Genomic DNA, 20,419 nt, shown 5'->3' with positions numbered 1-20,419 from the left:
CTACTGAAGTAGGAAACTACAGATAAAAGCCATGTTTCTCTCAGTCTATTTACATGACGAAGAAAGCTGGTTTCTCTGATAAGATGTGGATGAGCAGGTTTCTCTGAGATTGAAAAAAATAATATAAAACTACTAGATAGCAAGCTACCCAAATTATACATCATGTACTTGACCAGTACTTCCCAATCCTAATGTACCACACTACACTTATATAAACACAATTTGTATTTGGACAGGTCTGTCCCGGATAAGGACCATACATACACCTTTCTATCCATAGTACTAAACTAGCAGGTTTCTCACAAATGGAAAATATTTTTAAATAATCTACACAATCACCGTACCAGTTGGTAAACCAAAAGTAACCACTAGCTACTGCACCATACAAACATTTCAGCCATGTTTCTCTCAGTCTCTCTATAGTACTAAACTAGCAGTTTTCTCAGCGATGGACGGCAGGTGTCTCCTAGCCGGGTCATTGACATCCCAGAGCCTCTGGAACTCAGTGATGAAGGGCAGGACTAGGTCTGGTTCCTCCGTGACCAGGATGTTCTCCTTGTTGCTCTGGATGGCTGTCAGGGTCCAGTTCAGGGAGCCGGTGATTAGGCGCCGGCCGTCCACCACGGCAAACTTGTGGTGCATGTGGACGGCGCCAGAGTCACACCTCACACAGATGCCTGGGGAATGGAAGGGGAATACACAGGATGAGAGGGGCCATGCTATATTATGAATACAGTCACAGTTGTGGTGCATTGTGGTGGAGTCACACCTCCCACAGAGTCGGACCTTACAGAGATTCCAAAGAGAGAGAAACAGAGAGACAGACAGACAGCTTGCGCCATTCATAATTTGTCTGTCTAAGGACGTGGTTCCCAACCTTTAAAAAAATAAATCGTGGCACACCTTGATGGGAGAAGTAATTCTGCAGCACATCTAAAATGTCCCAGTTAATGTATTTAGTAGTAATGACCTCAATCTAACTGATCGGTTTATTTAAACTATTTTCATAGTTCCTTAATCATGATGATTAATTTGTGTGTACCCAGTGCTTAGACTTGGACTGAAATAGGTTCAGGTACTCATTTTGCGTGCCGGTACTGTTTCTATTTAGGTGGAGGAGCGCCACAATACTTTCAACATACACTGCTCAAAAAAATAAAGGGAACACTTAAACAACACAATGTAACTCCAAGTCAATCACACTTCTGTGAAATCAAACTGTCCACTTAGGAAGCAACACTGATTGACAATACATTTCACATGCTGTTGTGCAAATGGAATAGACAAAAGGTGGAAATTATAGGCACATTTGTGGCCTGCTGGAGGTCATTTTGCAGGGCTCTGGCAGTGCTCCTCCTTGCACAAAGGCGGAGGTAGCGGTCCTGCTGCTGGGTTGTTGCCCTCCTACGGCCTCCTCCACGTCTCCTGATGTACTGGCCTGTCTCCTGGTAGCGCCTCCATGCTCTGGACACTACGCTGACAGACACAGCAAACCTTCTTGCCACAGCTCGCATTGATGTGCCATCCTGGATGAGCTGCACTACCTGAGCCACTTGTGTGGGTTGTAGACTCCGTCTCATGCTACCACTAGAGTGAAAGCACTGCCAGCATTCAAAAGTGACCAAAACATCAGCCAGGAAGCATAGGAACTGAGAAGTGGTCTGTGGTCACCACCTGCAGAACCACTCCTTTATTGGGGGTGTATTGCTAATTGCCTATAATTTCCACCTTTTGTCTATTCCATTTGCACAACAGCATGTGAAATTTATTGTCAATCAGTGTTGCTTCCTAAGTGGACAGTTTGATTTCACAGAAGTGTGATTGACTTGGAGTTACATTGTGTTGTTTAAGTGTTCCCTTTATTTTTTTGAGCAGTGTATATTCTATAAAGGGGAACATGAGCTCAAGCAGTAGAACATTTGAGGTACCAGTACTCAGCTCCTGCCCAAGTCAAGCACTGTATTTAACCCTTTAAGAGCATCCCGCAAATCCACGCTAGAAATAAAATATGTAAACTAAACAAAAATATAAACGCAACATGTAAGGTGTTGGTCCCATGTTTCATGAGCTGAAAAAAGATCCTAGATATTTTTCATGGGCACAAAATGCTTATTTCTCAAAAATGTTTGACACAAATTTGTTTACATCCCTGTTAGTGAGCACTTCTCCTTTGCTAAGAAAAACCATCCACCTGACAGGCATGGCATATCAAGAAGATGATAATCATTACACAGGTGCACCTTGTGCTGGGGACAATAAAAGGCCACTCTAAAATGTTCAGTTTTGTCACAACACATTGCCACAGATGTCTCAAGTTGAGGGAGCGTGCAATTGGCATGCTGACTGCAGGAATGTCCACCAGAGCTGTTGCCAGAGAATGTAATGTTCATTTCTCTACCATAAGCCGCCATTAACATCGTTTTAGAGAATTTGGCAGTACGTCCAACCAGCCTGACAACAGCAAACTAAGTGTAACTATGCCAGCCCTGGACCTCCCCACATCCAGCTTCTTCGCCTGCGGGATCGTCTGAGACCAGTCACCATGACAACTGATGAAACTGTGGGTTTGCACAACCGAATAATTTCTTCAAAAATTGTCAGAAACCGTCTCAGGGAAGCTCATCTGCGTGCTCATTGTCCTCACCAGGGTCTTAACCTGACTGCAGTTCGGCGTCGTAACCGACTTCAGTGGGCAAATGCTCACCTTCGATAGCAAATGCTCACCTTCGATGGCCACTGGCACGCTGGAGAAGTGTGCGCTTCACGGATGAATCCCGGTTTCAACTGTACGGGGCTGATGGCAGAAAGCCTGTATGGCGTTGTGTGGGCGAGCGGTTTGCTGATGTCAACATTGTGAACAGAGTTCCCATGACGGCGCTGGGGTTATGGTATGGGCAGTCATAAGCTACAGACAACGAACACAATTGCATTTTATTGATGGCAATTTGACTGCACAGATATACTGAGGCCCAGTGTCGTGCCGTTCATCCGCCGCCATCACCTCATGTTTCAGCATGATAACGCACGGCCCCATGTCGCAAGGATCTGTACACAATTCCTGGAAGCGGAAAATTTCCCAGTTCTTCCATGGCCTGCATACTCACCAGACGTGTCACCTATTGAGCATGTTTGGGATGCTCTGGATCGACGTATACGACAGGACATTCCAGTTCCCGTTCATACCCAGCAACTTTGCACAGCCATTGAAGAGGAGTGGGACAACATTCCACAGGCCACAATCAACAGCCTGATCAACTCTATGAGAAGGAGATGTGTCGCACTGCATGAGGCAAATGGTGGTGGCACTAGATACTGACAGTTTAAAAAAAATCTATGCCCCTACTTTTTTTTTTTTAAAGGTATCTGTGAGCAACAGATACATATCTGTTTTCCCAGTCATGTGAAATCCATAGATTAGGGCCTAATTTATTTATTTCAGTTAACTGATTTCCTTATATGAACTGTAACTCAGTAAAATCTTTTAAATTGTTGCATGATGCGTTTATATTGTTGTTCAGTGTAGCTCTGGTAAAATAGGTCTTTAGTTTTGAACAGGTTGAGCTAGAGACAAGTGATTTTTCTGTATTGTGTAGGTGAAAGTTGTGCAACCATAGACACAAAGCCATGCTCCATTGGTTTCTATGGCAGAGGCTTTGATACAGCTAGCCCAATCAGACTGTGCTAATGGTTCTCGCAGGCGAAGTAAATTGATACAAAATGACTTTGCTTGTGATGCGCGCCCCTCAAATGATACAAATGTAGTCTAACCACAGCCTGAGCACACAGGACTTGAAACCACTATACAGATGTAACCATGTGCTATTCAATGTATTTACCAGAGCTGCATTGGTGCTCCCCAGTCTAAATTCTATGTGCATTCCACAGGTTTCTGACTCGTCCGGGCTTGTGCTGGCAAGCCCACTAGGGCCAGACCACGCTTGCAACATATTCTATCATCCCTCTGAATGCGTTCCAAATGGCACCCTATTCTCTATATAGTAGGTCTACACAATTCATCGAATTCACATCGAAATATTTCCATATCGCATGCAATATTTTAGCATCTCAGCCTTGTGTAGTGTTTGTTTTTATAGTTTACTCCTGTGATTTGTCTCCTCTTGCGGCTGCTTCCCACACACACCAAGCTCCGCCCCGCCACTCAAGCGGTGCAGTTCCTCCTCACTGTTAGATTCACTTAGTTTGCACGCTGTTCTGTTAAGTCAAATGAAGTCAACCGATTGTTCCAAACAAGAACAATTTGCTTTCCACTTTTCTTCTTAATATAAATCATTCTATTTCTATGATTCCAACAGTCCGCCCAATAGTTTGATCTATATCACATGCCAAATAGCAATCACAGTATTTGGATAAAAACCTGTTTTATTCACAATTAGCTTTTCTGTCCATATCTTGCAGCCCTACACTAGTTTCGACCAGTAGTGCACTATATAGGGAGCCATTTGAGATGCACTATCTCTCTCTCTCTCTCTCTCTCTCTCTCTCTCTCTCTATGCATTATGAGCATGGACAGTGTGTAACTGACTACACTGAAGAAGTTGGAGTGCAGAGCAGCTTGATAAATCACATTGTAAATCACATGAATTATGATTAGGCTATAACCAGGAACCAGGAACCACTCTGGGACCTAGTTAGAACTCTCCAACAATAACTTTGACTGAAATGATTGATCAATAAGATCAATCGACTTCAGACTCTGCATTATCACCCCCCCCTCCCCTCAGTTTTCCTCATGTCATGTTAGTCATTGCATACCTTAGAGAGCTATTTATAACTCAGAAATGTTCAGATCAACTAGCCCATGTCAGCTAATGTTTTTTTTAGATAGTTTTTTTAGCCCATAGATTTTGTTGTAATGTTTGAGTCACTCAAATATGACATTAATACACATTAGAAAATGCAAAATGTATATAATTGCAGAAAACAAACAAACCTGCAACATTTTCTCTCCGTCAACAAGAGGGCTGTGAATAGTTTGTGTCATGAACAGTGCTTGTTCCCATAGAAATAGACATGGCGCGTGGGATGTCCCCCAATGCTAGAAGGGGGGCCTGAGTGAAAAACTTTGGGAACCCCTGGCCCAACCTGATTTGCAGATGAGTGATGTAGGTGCATAGGGGGATTGTACATAGCTAGGTGGTAGGTTCTAAGAACTGCTTTAGGATTGGGCCTCTGCCATCAGCCTACCTGCTCTGCGGATGACCCCTATCTGGGAGCCGGTGATGAGGGTGTATTCCATGTCAGTGAGGATACGGATGGGGATGCCCCTGGTGTGGAGGGCCAGCACGGCCCGGCTCAGATCCAGGTTGGTGAAGGCGAACACACACAGGTCCAAGGAGGAGGAGGCAGATAGGATGTGGCCCAGGAGACGGGTGAAGGAGGTGTTGACGTTGTGGGGTAAGGGACAGGGGCAGGGGCTAGGGGGAGATGAGGAAAGACAAAGAAGGGGAGAGGGAAAGATGATGGGGACAGAGGAGAGGAGGATAAGAGGGAGAGGAAAGGGAGAGAGAGGAGTTACTGTGGAAGGTGTATCTACTGTATAGTAGTCTCTCATTGAATCATTATTCCTAGCCCACAGAAAAACATCTGAAATCAACAGAAAGGCTATCAAAAAACAGCAACATTCTTAGAGACATTGGATAGATATATTATTAACGAATATGATGGTGAGTAGTTAATGTTGACTGTGCCGGCATCCCAAATGGTACCCTAGGGCACTAGTATGCACTACTGGGACACTACAGGGCCCTGGTTAAAGGTGCCATTTGGAACGCATTCTATTACTTACAATGGTGAGTCAGGAGTGAAGAGACGCTCAGTGCAGGCGACCTCTGTAGGGAAAAAGTACACTTCTTTCAGGGGCCCTCTGGATATTTTCCGGGGCCAGAGGCGACAGAAGAGCCAGTCCAACCACTCCACACTGAGAGTGAGGGCCACAGCCCCCAGACCCACGATCTTCACCATCTGAACCACTGACATCTGTGGGCAGAGGGAGAAGATGTTATGAAAATGTTGAATGGAAAAATTACATATAGTAGGCCTTCCCACCTTTTCCCCTGCCTTTCAGCTCTTGGTTAGGATTAGCCTAGCTAGGGTGAAGTCTTGACAGCTAATGATAGTTAAGGTTTGTTGGGTATGCAAAACAGCCATTAACTTGTGAACGGAGCTCGTTTTCACCAGCTTTATAAGGACAATGACATCGCTAGCAAATAATGGGCCACTGCTGCAGCCCGGTGCAGAGGCTATAGTAGATAGTTAGCCAGCTAAATTAGTTTATTAGTCAGGGCCATCTAGCTATCTTATCTCTGCAAGTCTGAGCTACCTTCATGCAGTCGCTATTTTTGTAAAAACACTTTCTCAGTTCATACATGCTGTGTGCTAGAATTAACTCTTATTTTAAACCACTTTAGCTACCTTGACTTTTTTCACCGTCGAGCATCTGTCTTCACGATGGACTTAATTGAGTGGACTCCGAAGACGAAGGTCGTCCAGTGCTCTAGAGCTGTCAATCAATATAAAACTCGCGGGATATTTGCAACGTTTCCACCAATCAGGGGATAGTTGTTAAAGAGGTTGAACATATATTATTATTTTGTGAAACGTATGATGTAGAAAGAGAGGTTGTTTGACAGGGTCAGAGAGGTTGGACAGGGATGATGGGATTAGTGAGGTTTGTAGGGAATAATTTTATTGTATTAGAAATGCAGGGTTAGTTAAGAGAATATAGTGGCATAGATAGGTCGTGAAAGGATTCACACTCCTGTACAGTTGGTGTATGTGTACGCACGTGTCAGTTGGTTGCGATTCGCCAATAAAACTTCAAGAAGACAAAGAAGAAGACGACGACAGTTGTTCATGTTAACTTCCGGTTCTGAAGGTGATCTCAGGTGGAACAATGGCGGAAACAGATGTTCTGTTTGAATCAGATGGCGTGTCGAGTGGAGATGAGAATAATTTGATTACAGTGACGAATGCAAAATGAAATAAGAGAAATAAAGTGTTAGTGGAACCTAGTAAATCCAAATGTAGTTCTGAGTCTTGGTTGGAATAAGGGGTTTGGATCGATGTTGGTTCCTGGGAAATCCGTTTGAAGTCTATTACAATTGTGGATGCGTTGGATGAGGTGGCGTCGATGAGAATAACGAGAAGTGGGTTTATTTTTTTAGTTTGTTTCTATCGAACAGATGTCGGATTGGAATGTGTCGTGTGTGGATCTTCGAAGCAGGGCGCCTATCAAGGGTGTTATCTCTGGGGTGGCGCTAGAAGTAAATGCAAAGGATATACGTGAATAATTGGGTCAAGTGGTTGATGCATTGAAAGATGGAGTGCGGAAGCCCAATCCATCCAGCGATTCTATTGTGTTTATTTTTTATGAAGAGTCTCTCCCTTCTCACGTGTATTTGGGTTATATGGGATTCCATGCAAGAGCCTTCATGCCCAAACCCATGCAGTGTGATAAATGTAAATTATTTGGTCATGTGTCAATTGTATGTGGACGGGAGGTGTATTCTATGCCAGCTGAGCCTAAATGCTGCAATTGTGGTGGTGAACGTGCACCCGAATTTCTGAAGTGTCCTGTTAGGGTGAAGAAGACGGAGGTGGCAATAATAAGGGCTGTCCAGAATGTATCTGGAGGCATTGAGAAGAGAGGAAGGAGTGAAGTTGAAGAAGTAATGGTAGTAGTAGAGACAAGATGTTCCGTGTCAACAGATGGATCATGACATTTTGCATATTAAGGTGGACGTGGTAACATTTATTACTTTGGTTATCAACTACACAGCACAAACGGAGAGGAATTCGGAGAAAATAAGCATCTTTGTGAGTGCCTGAGCATTTTTGGGGACTCAGTGACTTTTCTGCAGAGGTATTACAAGGAATCCTGTCGGTGAACGCTCCGGCCTCATAGGCACCTGAGCCTGTGTAGGGATGTGACTGAAGGAGTGGGACTGATGTTTTGTGTGTTTTGCATTATCTCGGGTCCCCCTTCCCGCAATGGAAAATATTATTTTTGTTTTGTTTCAATACTCCATACATTAGGTGGCGGCATTACACCAATAGGTGTAGTCTGCCATAACTTTAAAGAAGAAGAAGAAGAACTTCCGGTTCTCCTTGCTTGCTTTCTTCCCCACTAAAAAGCCGGAGTGTGGTCTTAGGACAGGTAGCTAAACAAATACATCGTTTCATGGAGAAATTATATAATATAAGCTAACTTGGTGATATATAATGTTGTACTTTCCATTATTAATAATGAACCATTCGGTTTCATGATACTATACCATCGGCAAGGAGAGATGTTGGAGAGTTGACTGAGTTTATGACAACAACACACGTTGTTGTTGTCGCTAAGCTAGCTAGCTAGCTACATGCACCTAGCTAGCTAGCGGGATTATATTGTTAATTTACAGTTTACAAAACGTTGATTTGATTGAACGACTGCGATCTATTCAGTTACAAAATTGCATTATTTGTCTTTGATGTACATTTGCTCCACAGAGTTTAGCCAACTAGCTAGCTAACGTTACTGTACACGTGAAGACTACCTAATATGGGTCGCCGCAAGTCCAAGAGAAAGCCCCCTCCAAAGAAGAAGCTTACTGGAAATTTGGACACTCAATTCACCTGTCCATTCTGCAATCACGAAAAGTCATGTGATGTGAAAATGTAAGTAACAAAGTATAGTATATAAAGTGTATATATACTACCGTTCAAAAGTTTGGGGTCACTTAGAAATGTTCTTGTTTTTTAAAGAAAAGCAAAACATTTTATAATTTAAAATAACATAAAATGGATCAGAGATACAGTGTAGACATTGTTAATGTCTGATTTTTGGAAACGTCTGATTTTTTAAGAAAATATCTACATAGGCGTACAGAGGCCCATTATCAGTAACCATCACTCCAATGGCACGTTGTGTTAGCTAATCCAAGTTTATCATTTTAAAAGGCTTATTGGTCATAAGAAAACCCTTAAGCAATTACAGCTGAAAACTGTTGTCCTGATTAAAGAAGCAGTAAAACCGGCCTTTAGACTTTTTGAGTATCTGGAGCATCAGTATTTGTGGGTTCGATTACAGGCTCAAAATGGCCAGAAACAAAGCAATTTCTTCTGAAACTCGTCAGTCTATTCTTGGCCTCGGTGTAACGCTCATTCCTTCGACGATAAACGTGAATCCGACCATCACCCATGGTGAGACAAAACTGCGACTCGTCGTTGAAGAGCACTTTTTGCCAGTCCTGTCTGGTCCAGCGACGGTGGGTTTGTGCCCATAGGCGACATTGCTGCCGGTGATGTCTGGTGAGGACCTGCCTTACAACAGGCCTACAAGCCCTCAGTCCAGTCTCTCTCAGCCTATTGCGGACAGTCTGAGCACTGATGGAGGGATTGTGCGTTCCGGGTGTAACTCGGGCAGTTGTTGTTGCCATCCTTTACCTGTCCCGCAGGTTTGATGTTCGGATGTACCGATCCTGTGCAGGTGTTGTTACACGTGGTCTGCCACTGCGAGGACGATCAGCTGTCCATCCTGTCTCCCTGTAGCGCTGTCTTAGGCGTCTCACAGTACGGACATTGCAATGTATTGCCCTGGCCACATCTGCAGTCCTCATGCCTCCTTGCAGCATGCCTAAGGCACATTCCTGCAGATGAGCAGGGACCCTGGCAATCTTTCTTTTGGTGTTTTTCAGAGTCAGTAGTTAAGGCCTCTTTAGTGTCCTAAGTTTTCATAACTGTGACCTTAATTGCCTACCGTCTGTAAGCTGTTAGTGTCTTAACGACCGTTCCACAGGTGCATTGTTTATGGTTAATTGTTTATGGTTCATTGAACAAGCATGGGAAACGGTGTTTAAACCCTTTACAATGAACATCTGTGAAGTTATTTGGATTTTTACGAATTATCTTTCTTTTTTTGCTGAGTTTATATATGCATACATTTCTTTATTTTTTACTATTTTCTACATTGTAGAATAGTAGTGACGACATCAAAACTAGGAAATAACACATGGAATCATGTGGTAACCAAAAAAGTGTTGAACAAATCAAAATATATTTTAGGTTCTTCAAAGTAGCCACACTTTGCCTTCATGCTTTGCACACTCTTGGCACTTAAAACTAATCAAAATATATGAGATTTTTCAAACACTTTTTTGGGGTTCTACATGATTCCATGTGTTACTTCATAGTTTTGATGTCTTCACTATTGTTCTACAATGTAGAAAAATAAAGAAAAAACCCTGGAATGAGTAGGTGTCCAAACTTTTGACTGGTACTATGTAGAGGTCGACGGATTATAATTTTTCAATAACGATTATTGGAGGACCCCAAAAAAGCCGATACCGATTAATCGACCGTAAAAAAAAAAAAAAAAAGTGTTATATATATTTTTTTAAATTATTATTTATATTTATTTGTAATAATGACAATTACAACAATACTGAATGAACAGTGAACACATCTTTTTATTTTAACTTAATATAATTCAGAAATAAAATCAATTTAGTCTCAAATAAATAATGAAACATGCTCAATTTGGTTTAAATAATAATAATGTTGGAGAAGAAAGTAAAAGTGTAATATGTGCCATGTAAAAAAGCTAACGTTTAAGTTCCTTGCTCAGAACCTATGAAAGCCGGTGGTTCAATATTCCCAGTTAAGAAGTTTTAGGTTGTAGTTATTATAGGAATTATGACGTGTCGACTGTTTCTCTCTATACCATTTGTATTTCATATCTTTGACTATTGGATGTTCTAATAGGCACTTTAGTATTGCCAGCCTAATCTCAGGAGTTGATAGGCTTGAAGTCATAAACAGAGCTGTGAATCAAGCATTGCTAAGAGCTGCTGGCAAACGCAGTAAAGTGCTGAATGAATGCTTACGAGCCTGCTGCTGCCTACCACTGCTCAGTCAGACTGCTCTATCAAATATCAAATCATAGACTTAATTATAGTATAATAAACACAGAAATACGAGCCTTTGGTCATTAATATGGTCAAATCCAGAAACTATCATTTCGAAAACAAAACGTTTATTCTTTCAGTGAAATACGGAAGTGTTCCGTATTTTATCGAACGGGTGGCATCCCTAAGTCTAAATATTGCTGTTACATTGCACAACCTTCAATGTTATGTCATAATTATGTACAATTCTGGCAAATTAGTTTGCAACGAGCCAGGCGACCAAAACTGTTGCATATACCCTGACTCTGCGTGCAATGAACGCAAGAGAAGTGACACAATTTCCCTAGTTAATATTGCCTGCTAAATTGAATTTTCAAAAACTAAATATGCAGGTTTAAAAATATATACCTCTGTGTATTGATTTTAAGAAAGACATTGATGTTTATGGTTAGGTACATTAGTGCAATGATTGTGCTTCTTTCGTGAGTGTGCTTTTGTTAAATCATCCCCCGTTTGGCGAAGCAGGCTGTGATTCGATGATAAATTAACAGGCACCGCATTGATTATATGCAACGCAGGACAAGCTAGTAAACTACAAGTTGATGATATTACTAGGTTAACTAGTGATTCTGTGAAGATTGATTGCGTTTATAAGAAGTTTAATGCTAGCTAGCAACTTACCTTGGCTACTTGCTGCACTCGCGTAACAGGTGGTCAGCCTGCCACGTTTCCTCGTGGAATGCAATGTAATCGGCCATAATCGTCGTCCAAAAATGCCGATTACCCATTTTTGTTATGAAAACTTGAAATCGGCCCTAATTAATCGGCCATACCTACTAATCGGTCGACCTCTAGTACTGTGTGTGTGTGTGTATATATATACACACACACACACACGTATATGTGTATACATTGATGGAAGCTACAATCTATCTGCAATATTAAAGCTGATCTGTTCCCTAAAAAAAAAGGGGGAAAAAGTACAGTATGGGAAAAAGTACAGTATGGCTATCTCCCAAATGGCAAATCAAAAGAGAAGCATCGCGCTCTTCCAAAAGTTTGGCTGGTGCGTAAAATCTTCAAAGGAAGAGGTGTAATGGGTTAGCACTCAAGAATATGTTGCATAAAGCTTACTTCATTATTCAATGTTTAAAATGTTTTACTTCATCAAGGATGGCGTACGCAGACGTTACCTACCAAATGCCACCCTATTCCATACGTACTTTAACCAGAACCCTATGTACCCTGGTCAAAAGTACACTACGTGACCATAAGTATGTGGACACCTGCTTGTCGAATATCACATTACAAAATCAATGGGCATAAATATGGAGTTGGTCCACTCCTTTTCTGCTACAACAGCCTCCACTCTTTTGAAAAGGCTTTCCACTAGATGTTGGAACATTGCTGTGGGGCCTGGCTTGCATTCGGCTTTCCAAATCATCCTAAAGGTGTTCGATGGGGTTCAGGTCAGGGCTTTGTGCAGGCCAGTCAAGTTCATCCACACCGATCTCGACAAACCATTTCTGTATGGACCTCACTTTCATGCTGAAACAGGAAAGGGCCTTCCCTAAACTGTTGCCACACAGTTGAAAGCACAGAATCATCTAGAATGTCATTGTATTCTGTAGCATTAAGATTTCCCTTCACTGGAACTAAGGGGCCTAGCACAAACCATGAAAAACAGCCCCAGACTATTATTCATCCTGCACCAAACTTTACAGTTGGCACTATACATTAGGGCAGGTAGCGTTCTCCTGGTATCCGCCAAACCCAGATTAGTCTGTTGGACTGCCAGATGGTGAAGCATGATTCATCACTCCAGAGAACGTGTTTCCACTGCTCCAGAGTCCAATTGCGGCGAGCTTTACACCACTCCAGCCGACACTTGGCATTGCACATGGTGATCTTAGGCTTGTGTGTGGCTGCTCGGCCATGGAAACCCATTTCATGAAGCTCCCGACGAACAGTTATTGTGCTGATGTTGCTTCAAGAGGCAGTTTGGAACTCGGTAGTGAGTGTTGCAACCGAGGACAGACTATTTTTACCACTTCAGCACTCGGCGGTCCCGTTCTGTGAACTTGTGTGACCTACCACTTTGTGGCAGAGCTGTTGTTGCTCCTAGATGTTTCCACTTCACATTAACAGCACTTAGTTGACCGGGGCAGCTCGAGCAGGGCAGAATTTGGACTAACAGACTTGTTGGAAAGGTGGAATCCTATGACGATGCCATCTTTAAAGTCACTGAGCTCTTCAGTAAGGCCATTCTACTGTCAATGTTTGTCTATGGAGATTGCATGGCACGTGCTTGATTTTATACACCTGTCAGTGTACCACGGGTTGAAATAGCCAAATCTACTAATTTGAAGGGGTGTCCAAATACTTGTGTGTAATGTTATATATTTTAGTGTAGTTCTCTAGGAGGTAGTGCACTACAGGCTGTAACTCTGACATTTTAATGATGCAACTATTTATTAATACTTTGTTTTAACTTTTCATTTTCTTGTATTGCCAACAGGGAAAGGACCAGAAATACTGGGATAATATCATGCACAGTTTGCCTGGAGGAGTTCCAAACCCCCATTACCTGTATCCTTTGAAGTCTATTGAACTCAAACACAACAGCTATTGTTATTATAGTCACATTGAGTATGTTTACATGCACACTAATAATTTGATATTAAACTGATTATGGCAGATTATGCAATAGTCATATAAACACCTTAATCTGCGTACGGTCAAAATCGAAGTAAGCGTACACAGATTAAAACAACTGGTTTTCTGGGCAATCTTTCGATTTATTAGGACGTGTAAACACCGTAATCTGCGTTCCAGTGGTGTATTTTATCTGCGCATATGCTAACACCAGCCAAGCGAGCCTCCCTCTTTAGCGCGAGTGAAGTGAGTTCGGTACAACTGAATGTGTGCGTCTTAGGGACTGTAGATGATTTATAATGAGGGATACATGGAGAAATTGGACCTCTGACATGAAAATGGATGGCCCTCCCTTCAGTAAAATATATATTTTTACCCGACCCTCCCTGAATGCTTGGGGGGAAAAAACAAGAGACAAGTGAGCCCTATACTGAAAGAATAATGAAAACATGGATAGCAGAGAACATGCCTACTGTTTACCCTCACTCCTAGGACAGACCAGAGCTTTACATGCTGACCAAACCGCACGCATGCGCCATCACGCAAGTTGATTTTGTTCACCCAAGTGATCAGGACACGCAGGTTGAAGTATCAAAACAAACTCTGACGCAATTATATTAATTTGGGGACAGGTCAAAAAGTATTAAACATTTATGTCAATTTAGCTAGCTAGCTTGCTGTTGCTAGCTAATTTGTCCTGGGATATTAACATTGGGTTGTTATATTACTTGAAATGCTTAAGGTCCTCTACCCCGACAATTCATCCACAGATAAAATGGTAAATTCGTTTCTCGTAACCTCTCCTCCTTCCTTCAGGCTTCTTTTTCTTTGGATTTTATTTTGTGGTTGGCAACCAACTTTACAGCATTACTACAACCGACTGGAATGGGGACATAAGTTCATCTTTCAATCACCCATGTGGGTATATACTCCTAAAAACTTATGAGGAGATGGGAGAGGCCCGAGTTGCAGCGCAAATAGAACCAATTTCTATTTTAGCGTACGGCCATGCAGACTCTCGAGCAGCGTGGGTGCAATGATTGAATAACATGTATGTGTAACTTTATTTTGCGATGCGAGTGGTGTGGTCAGCATGTTATAGTCAGTTAAGAGCAAATTCTTATTTTCAATGACGGCCTAGGAACAGCGGGTTAACTGCCTTGTTCAGGGGCAGAACGACAGATTTTTACCTTGTCAGCTCGGGGATTTGATCTTGCAACCTTTCGGTTACTAGTCCAACGCTCTAACCACTAGGCTACCTGCCGCCCCATATGCAGTTTTAATAAAAACTGTTTTTAATTTTGTAAGCATTACATGACAAAGTAGCCCGACGGTTGTGGATTCACAGACCTCCACGGACAAGGAGGTGATATCCATTATAATACAAGTACTACATGAATCTCTTATTTTGGTACGAGACAAAATTGGCTTTTATAAACATTTCATGAAATTCTACATCACTGGAGACGATCAGAGTCTTTAGTTAATACCACAACAGAGCAGGACAACACCTGAGCGCATGCTGCTGCACCGGAGACGTTTTGATTTCTATACAGGCTGTTAAAAAAAAGGATAGTTTAAGTTTGGAACAGTGATAAAGTTGTCTATCAACTGTAAATATTCAGCACAACTGAACTGGTCACCACGGAAGTATGGCCGGTATGCATTTCTAAACTATTTTCATGTGGGAAACTATCATTTTCAAATATATTCTATTTTATTCCATGATATTGTTACAAAATAGATGTGTGTATGATTAGGGCATGGGAGTATAAATTAAATTAACAGACTAGGTGTGCATAGCTCACCGCATGATCCTTAAACCAAAGACCAGCCAAACTCATGTTTCTAAATGTGAATTACAAGGCACTGTAGAATGGTTGCATAGCCTAATAAGGCATCTTTTGTTTCATAATTTTAATTCTAAGTAATAATACAAAAATTATTTATTTATTTAGAGTTAGTATGTTAATAATTTGTTGCGGCTCTCCCTCGCATTTTTCAAATTGAGAACACGGGGCTGCATGGTCAAATTAATTCTGATAGGCCTAAATATAATTGATTTAGAATGATCACAAATCCCATAAACGATAGAATGACAAACTAAATCAATATGTAGTCTGTAGCAGCCTATAGGTAGGTAGCCTAAATGGTGGTATTCCTGTATTGTTTTTCTCTCTGGCGGTGGCAGGAAGGATGAACTGTAGGATGTGTGTAGAGGCCCGTCGGTCGGAGGCGTGACCACTTTGAGCCAAATCCAACAAGACCATACAGAAAACTCTACCAGGGTTTGTTAAAACGGCTCTCCTCAAAAACAGTCTGATCGAATCAAATGTTACTTGTAACATACACATGTTTAGCAGATGTTAATGCGAGTGTAGCGAAATGCTTGTGCTTCTAGTTCCGACCGTGCAGTAATATCTAACAAGTAATCTAACAATTTCACAACAACTACCTTATACACACAAGTGTAAAGGAATGAATATGTCCATAAAAATATATGGATGAGCGATGGCCGAACGGCATAGGCAAGATGTAGTAGATGGTATAGAGTACAGTATATACATATGAGATGAGTAATGTAGGGTATGAAAACATTATTTAAAGTGGCTAGTGATACATTTATTACATCCAATTTTTAATTATTAAAGTGGCTAGAGATTTGAGTCAGTATGTTGGCAGCAGCTACTTAATGTTAGTGATGGTTGTTTAACAGTCTGATGGCCTTGAGATAGAAGCTGTTTTTCAGTCTCTCGGTCCCAGCATTGATGCACCTGTACTGACCTCGCCTTCTGGATGATAGCGGGGTGAACAGGCAGTGGCTCGGGTGGTTGTTGTCCTTGATGATCTTTTTGGCCTTCCTGTGACATCGGGTGGTGTAGGTGTCCTGGAGGGCAGGTAGTTTTCCCCCGGTGATGCGTTGTGCAGACCTCACTACCCTCTGGAGAGCCTTACGGTTGTGGGCGGAGCAGTTGCCGTACCAGGCGTACGGCAACAGCCCGACAGGATGCAGCCCGACAGGATGCTCTCGATTGTTAATCTGTAAAAGTTTGAGTGTTTTTGGTGACAACCTGAATTTCTTCAGCCTCCTGAGGTTGAAGAGGCGCTGCTGCGCCTTCTTCACCACGCTGTCTGTGTGGGTGGACCAATTCAGTTTGTACGTGATGTGTATGCCGAGGAACTTAAAACTTACTACCCTTTCCACTACTGTCCCGTCGATGTGGATAGGGGGATGCTCCCTCTGCTGTTTCCTGAAGTCCACGATCATCTCCTTTGTTTTGTTGACATTGAGTGTGAGGTCTTGTACAATGCATTTGAACTTGACCTACTGAGTGCTTAGCTTACAGAAACGTACCACCTCTATTGCGTATGCAGACAAACTGATCCACCGCATGGACCTTTACCACGACACCAACGAGAGCTAGGATCCACATTCACAGCGTGTCCGCCACGATGGTCATATAACTCTGCGGAATCCATTGCTCAGTGGAACCCAGAACGATACGGGGACCACTGCTGTCCTTTCAGCACCAAGAGTCAAAGGGCGCTCAAAATAACTCCTCAAGATGTAGCCTACAACTAATAGTCCTCATCACTTATTACATAATACAAAATAACTCCTCAAGATGTAGCCTACAACTAATAGTCCTCATCACTTATTACATAATACAAAATAACTCCTCAAGATGTAGCCTACAACTAATAGTCCTCATCACTTATTACATAATACAAAATAACTCCTCAAGATGTAGCCTACAACTAATAGTCCTCATCACTTATTACATAATACAAAATAACTCCTCAAGATGTAGCCTACAACTAATAGTCCTCATCACTTATTACATAATACAAAATAACTCCTCAAGATGTAGCCTACAACTAATAGTCCTCATCACTTATTACAAATAGAAGATTATCACTTCTCACTGGTGCTCGTTTAGTAAAGTTAGATCAAAGCTAAATCAATGTCTCGCAAGATCGCAATGTGTAATTTGTATTTTACATACCAGATCCGAATATAATGGCATATAAGCTACTTTACTAGGCCTATAATGTTACACCAGAAACACCTGTAATTTCTTATCTGAAGCTGAATAGTCATATTTCTTTACCAAGACTCAACAGCGTGTTCGCCGCAGGCAGCGCTTACATACAAAATAAGCCTACAAGAAATGTTAATAGTTTAACACCATCTGCTTTCATTTGGTCAAAACAGTTATTCCAGAAGATCTAAATTCCCATGAAACTGATTTCACCAGTAAAATGTGAAGAATTACCATTCACGATTGACGGTGACAATGGCCTACTTTGAAATGAGGTATGCCTAACTCGGTGTTTGAGGGTATTAAACATTTGAAATTTTCTTGAGACAATATGTGTGGGCATATAGGCAGTTTTTAATCAAACTATTATATCAATCTGACTATCCACAATAATTGCATTATTGTGTGCATGTAACTGTACTAGTTGATACATAATCAATAAGGCTGCAGCAATTGTAATTTCCTAAGGATGTAATGCCTAATTCCAATGGGATTGGCTATTATAATATTGTTTTATAGGTATTTTAACATCAGGAATGCTAACAGCACAGTTACAGACTATAAGTTGCTCTGGATAAGAGCATCTGATAAATGGCTAAAATGTAAATACACCAATGACTAGACAGTTGCATGCAGTCACATTTACTCCAATCTCCTGTTGCTAACATCTTCTAGGATGAGTGTATGTATATAAGTTACATGTCCTTACCTTACTCTCTAAGATCTGTCAGAGCCTGTGGACGTGTACAGTGATTGGATAGACGCTTGTGAAGCAGCCAATCAGTAGCCCAGGCTCACCGGGGCGGAAGACCTCACGTTGGAACAGGAAGCTGATTTAGCGGTGGCTCTCGTCTGTTTCTCACCAATCACTGCCAGTCTTCAGCCCAAGATAATGATCCCGTTCCAGGCTGACTACATTGCAGACTTTGCATTGCATCAACCAATAGTTGCGTGCCACGTCATCAACTGCAGTTGGGCATCATATTGCTATGTCATGTGGTTAGCTGATATGTGAACCAACTATCCAGATGTTGTGAGATCTGGCAGATGCCTGCAAATGTAGTCAGCCTGGTAAGCAGCCTCTGACCTTTACCTCACCGCACATCTCCCACACTAGTGACCTGGCGTCCACCGAGACTGTCTGGCGTAGCCATAGTTCAGTCCAGAGCCCTATATAGGTTACGCCTCAAATGGCACCCCATTCCCTATGTAGGGCACTACTTTTGACCAGCTCCCGTAGGGCTCGGGTGGGAAATAGTGCACAATATAGGGAATAGGGTTCCGTTTGGGATGTGACCTTAGAGGTATATATGACTCTGGTTAAGTCAACCTATTCCCCTACTCACAGTTTTAATTAATACAGACTTTGTTTTCCAAGCGGTCAGTTGTCATGGCTCCTAGTTTACTGGTAGGATTATACAGTTAGTAGCTGCTCTTGGGTTAGTTTGTACTCTCCCCTGTGTACAGTTCTTCTAGAAATACACCACAGTGTACAGCAACACCACAGTGTACAGCAACACCACAGTGTTGGGTCATTCCATTGGGGTGTATTCGGAGTAACTCTTCATGCAAACTAGTGGGGTGTTCCAGAAAGCAGGATTGTTAAGTTAGCCAGCTAACTTTGATAGGCAGTTAAATATATCTTTATTTTATATTTAAAAAGTTAAACTTGAATATGGGTTGTTGTTGGTTGTCAAGTCAATTATACCATGATGATTTTTTGGGGACTGTTAGCTGGCTAAGTCATTGATCCTGCTTTCTGGAACAGTCTAAACTCAAGTGGTTTATGAAATATTTTCTATGAATATCCCAGGTCCTTTTTCTCAATGTGAAAATGGTTACGGTATCTCCCTGAAGACATGTTGCACCATTCCTTTGTTAGAGAAATGTACTAAAAGGGAGAGGTAGGATGGTACATAAACAGCAGGTCCAAATTAGTATTATTGATTTGATTATTTTAGTTTTTCAAATGATAAGAAAATTGCCAATGATTTGCAATTGGTTGCCCTTTGTAATATTGTAATGATTTTTATTTTCAATGTGACAAATTTAAAAAGTGTTGTATTTTGACACCCACAATGAATGTGTCTGTGTCGATGGTCTGAAAGTTAACCAGCTAAACTCTAAAGTATATAGAGCATGTTTCTACTGGAGAGACATGCCGTTTCATTTCCTGATAGTAGGCTAGCTAGAGGAAACCGCCTAACTACAGTTTACCACTAAAACTTCAACATCTTCCTTGACAACTCAGATGTGAGCACCGTGTGTGTGCACCAATGCAGTTGTGATTGTGTGTGTACCCATGGTTCTCAGCTGTGGATATTGACAATGAGTTATGATCACGATGATGAGTGGTTATCAGTTTGTTCTATCCCTCCATCCTTATCTCAATCTCCTCTCATTCAGCATGTGAGGTCAAGTGTCACTCTAGTCTCTGTTGTCAAGGCTGCCAATAACCCACACAACGGCACCATGGCAATCGTTTCCAAGGTAACAAGTCTTTTGTTTCTAGACACCTGGAGCTGTGCTCACACAATCTGCAATTTTTGTAACTTTTACACATGCACCATCAACAAGTTGCATAATGTATGTAATTGCTGCATTTAAACACAATGCAAATTAGTAAGGAATGCTTACTGGGCATAGAAACAGTTGATGGTGTTATGTATAGTAGCTTTTAGTTATGTATAGTAGCTTTTAGTTATGTATGTATAGTAGCTTTTAGTTATGTATGTATAGTAGCTTTTAGTTATGTATGTATAGTAGCTTTTAGTTATGTATGTATAGTAGCTTTTAGTTATGTATGTATAGTAG

General features: G+C 41.6%; 2 protein-coding genes across 2 annotated transcripts; one reads left to right on the top strand and one right to left on the bottom strand.

The window, feature by feature from the left end:
- Window positions 1-417: 417 nt before the first annotated feature.
- On the bottom strand, window positions 418-6,346 carry LOC120041747 (mitochondrial cardiolipin hydrolase-like). The gene is made up of 4 exons (XM_038986608.1): window positions 6,341-6,346; window positions 5,807-5,997; window positions 5,206-5,435; window positions 418-677 (listed from the first exon to the last, which is right to left on the bottom strand). The coding sequence occupies exons 1-4, from the start codon at window positions 6,344-6,346 to the stop codon at window positions 418-420; spliced, it is 687 nt and encodes a 228-aa protein (XP_038842536.1).
- Window positions 6,347-8,092: 1,746 nt separating this feature from the next.
- LOC120041744 (transcription elongation factor 1 homolog) lies at window positions 8,093-19,684 on the top strand. The gene is made up of 4 exons (XM_038986605.1): window positions 8,093-8,176; window positions 8,512-8,679; window positions 13,426-13,496; window positions 18,328-19,684. Exons 2-4 carry the CDS (start codon window positions 8,564-8,566, stop codon window positions 18,390-18,392), a joined length of 252 nt encoding a protein of 83 aa, XP_038842533.1. The 5' UTR covers window positions 8,093-8,176; window positions 8,512-8,563; the 3' UTR covers window positions 18,393-19,684.
- The last annotated feature ends 735 nt before the right edge of the window (window positions 19,685-20,419 follow it).

The sequence above is a fragment of the Salvelinus namaycush genome, unplaced genomic scaffold (assembly GCF_016432855.1).
Source record: "Salvelinus namaycush isolate Seneca unplaced genomic scaffold, SaNama_1.0 Scaffold524, whole genome shotgun sequence".
NCBI classification, from domain to species: domain Eukaryota; kingdom Metazoa; phylum Chordata; class Actinopteri; order Salmoniformes; family Salmonidae; genus Salvelinus; species Salvelinus namaycush.
This window is presented reverse-complemented; position numbering and strand designations above follow the sequence as displayed.